A 1,906-nucleotide genomic window follows, 5' to 3' on the forward strand; every position below is an offset into this window, starting at 1 on the left:
ACCATGACCACACACACACACACACACACACACACACAGGCCGCCAACGCCATGCTCGCCCAGCGCATTTCCAGCGTCAACGCCCTGTCGGCCCTTTGCGAGGCCACCGGGGCCGACGTCGACGAGGTGGCCTTCGCCGTCGGGACCGACACCCGCATCGGGGCCAAGTTCCTCAAGGCCTCGGTCGGCTTCGGGGGGTCCTGCTTCCAGAAGGACATCCTCAACCTGGTGTACCTGTGCGAGTCGCTGCACCTGCCGGAGGTGGCCAACTACTGGCGCCAGGTGATCATCATGAATGACTATCAGAAGCGGCGCTTCGTCGGGCGCCTGCTGCAGTCGCTCTTCAACACGGTGTCCGGCAAGCGCATCGCCGTCTTCGGGTTCGCCTTCAAGAAGGACACCGGCGACACCCGCGAGACCCCGGCCATCGATGTGTGCAGCGCCCTGCTGCACGAGGGCGCCGAGGTGGCCGTCTACGACCCGAAGGTCAGCACCAAGCAGATGATCTACGACCTGACCCAGGCCGGGCACAGCAGCGAGAGCATCGCCGAGGGCTTCTCCGCCCATGAGGATGCCTACTCCGCCGCGGCCGGGGCCGACGCCGTGGTTATCATCACCGAGTGGGACGAGTTCACCCAGCTGGACTACAACCGCATCTATGCGTCCATGCGCAAGCCGGCGGTCCTCTTCGACGGCCGCCTCGTCCTCAACCACGCCACCCTGCGCGACATCGGCTTCAAGGTCCTGGCCATCGGCAAGGTCGTCAGCACCGACGCCGAGAACCTGGTCTTCTGAGTGGCCATGTGCGTGCGTGCGTGCGTGCGTGCGTGCGCGAGAGAGAGAGAGAGTGAGCGAGGCGAGTCAGAGAAGGAGGCTGCGGCTAGGGCTGCAGGGGGACCCCGCCGGGCACGGAACCGAGAATCACAGTGCCACGCGTCAGGCCGAGAGAAGGGCGACAGTCTAGTAGAGGAGGCAAGGGCGGGGCATGGGCATGCCCACCCGTTCCTCTCTCTCTCTCTCTTTCGCCCCCCCCCCCTCTCCTGATGCGCTCCCCTGTGTGGTGTGTGGCCGGTGAATGGGCGGCGGCGAGGCGTCACCGGATGTGGCCGATGTGTGCACTGTGTGGTGGGATGCATCGCTGGCTGTGCACTCCCCTGCCCGGCTACTTCGCGCATCTGCCCGCCTTTCCCCTTCCCACCCCCCGGCTGCACCTGCGCTCGTTCCCGCGCCGCCCCCTGCGTGTCTCGTGCGTGCGCCCACGCCTCCCTCCCCCCCTCCTTTTCGTTTGTATCTCGGTTTGCGCGTGTCCCAATCTTCGTGTGCGCTCATTTGGCACTTCCCCCCTCGCCGCGCGCCCCTCGCGCTCCCTCCGGCGCGTATCTCCCTTCGCCTCTCCACATTTGCCGCGCGCCGTGCGCCCTCCTCCTCGCGTCACTTTGTCTCCACCCCTCCGCCTCTCCATGTGTGTGTGTGTGTATGTGCATCTGTCTGTCTGTGGCCCCGGGTGCGTGCGTGCGTGTGTCCTCCTTGCTGCGTGCTGCGCATGGTCTTCGGATCGACTGCGTGTGCGCCCTCAAGGAGGGGCGCGCGCATGGCCCGGGGTTTTAAGACACCTTTGCCATGCACGCGCGCCATGGCGGCCAGCCTCTTGCAAAAAAAAAAAAGAACAAGAAAAAACAAGAGCTAAGGCTGCGCCACAGATGAGAAGAGCGACCCGAGGGACAGACATGTGACGAGAGGCAGACCCCCCCCACCCCCGGGAGGGGGGAGCGCGGCGATGCCCATGTGTGAAAGAGCGTGTCGGCAAGAAGGTACCCGCATTTGGGCAGAGGGCGGAGGCCTCCTCTCCCCGTGAGTTGGGGAGAAGCGCCACGGACGTGCCCGCGCGCATGCGCGCAATACGAGA

At 65.6% G+C, this 1,906-nt stretch overlaps 2 protein-coding genes across 2 annotated transcripts in view; both read left to right on the forward strand.

The window, feature by feature from the left end:
- Window positions 1-51: 51 nt before the first annotated feature.
- On the forward strand, window positions 52-795 carry H696_02639 (UDPglucose 6-dehydrogenase; the record flags this gene model as incomplete). Its single annotated transcript, XM_009496551.1, has 1 exon — window positions 52-795. One exon carries the CDS (start codon window positions 52-54, stop codon window positions 793-795), a length of 744 nt encoding a protein of 247 aa, XP_009494826.1.
- Window positions 796-810: 15 nt separating this feature from the next.
- H696_02640 (hypothetical protein) overlaps window positions 811-1,906 on the forward strand; it is a 3,638-nt gene continuing 2,542 nt past the window's right edge. Inside the window, exon 1 of the mRNA XM_009496552.1 lies at window positions 811-1,739. Coding sequence (XP_009494827.1) covers window positions 1,044-1,733 — 690 coding nt within the window. The 5' untranslated portion in view covers window positions 811-1,043 and the 3' untranslated portion in view covers window positions 1,734-1,739. The remainder of the gene's footprint in view (window positions 1,740-1,906) is intronic.

This window comes from Fonticula alba (assembly GCF_000388065.1).
Source record: "Fonticula alba strain ATCC 38817 unplaced genomic scaffold supercont2.4, whole genome shotgun sequence".
Classification (NCBI taxonomy): Eukaryota; order Rotosphaerida; family Fonticulaceae; genus Fonticula; species Fonticula alba.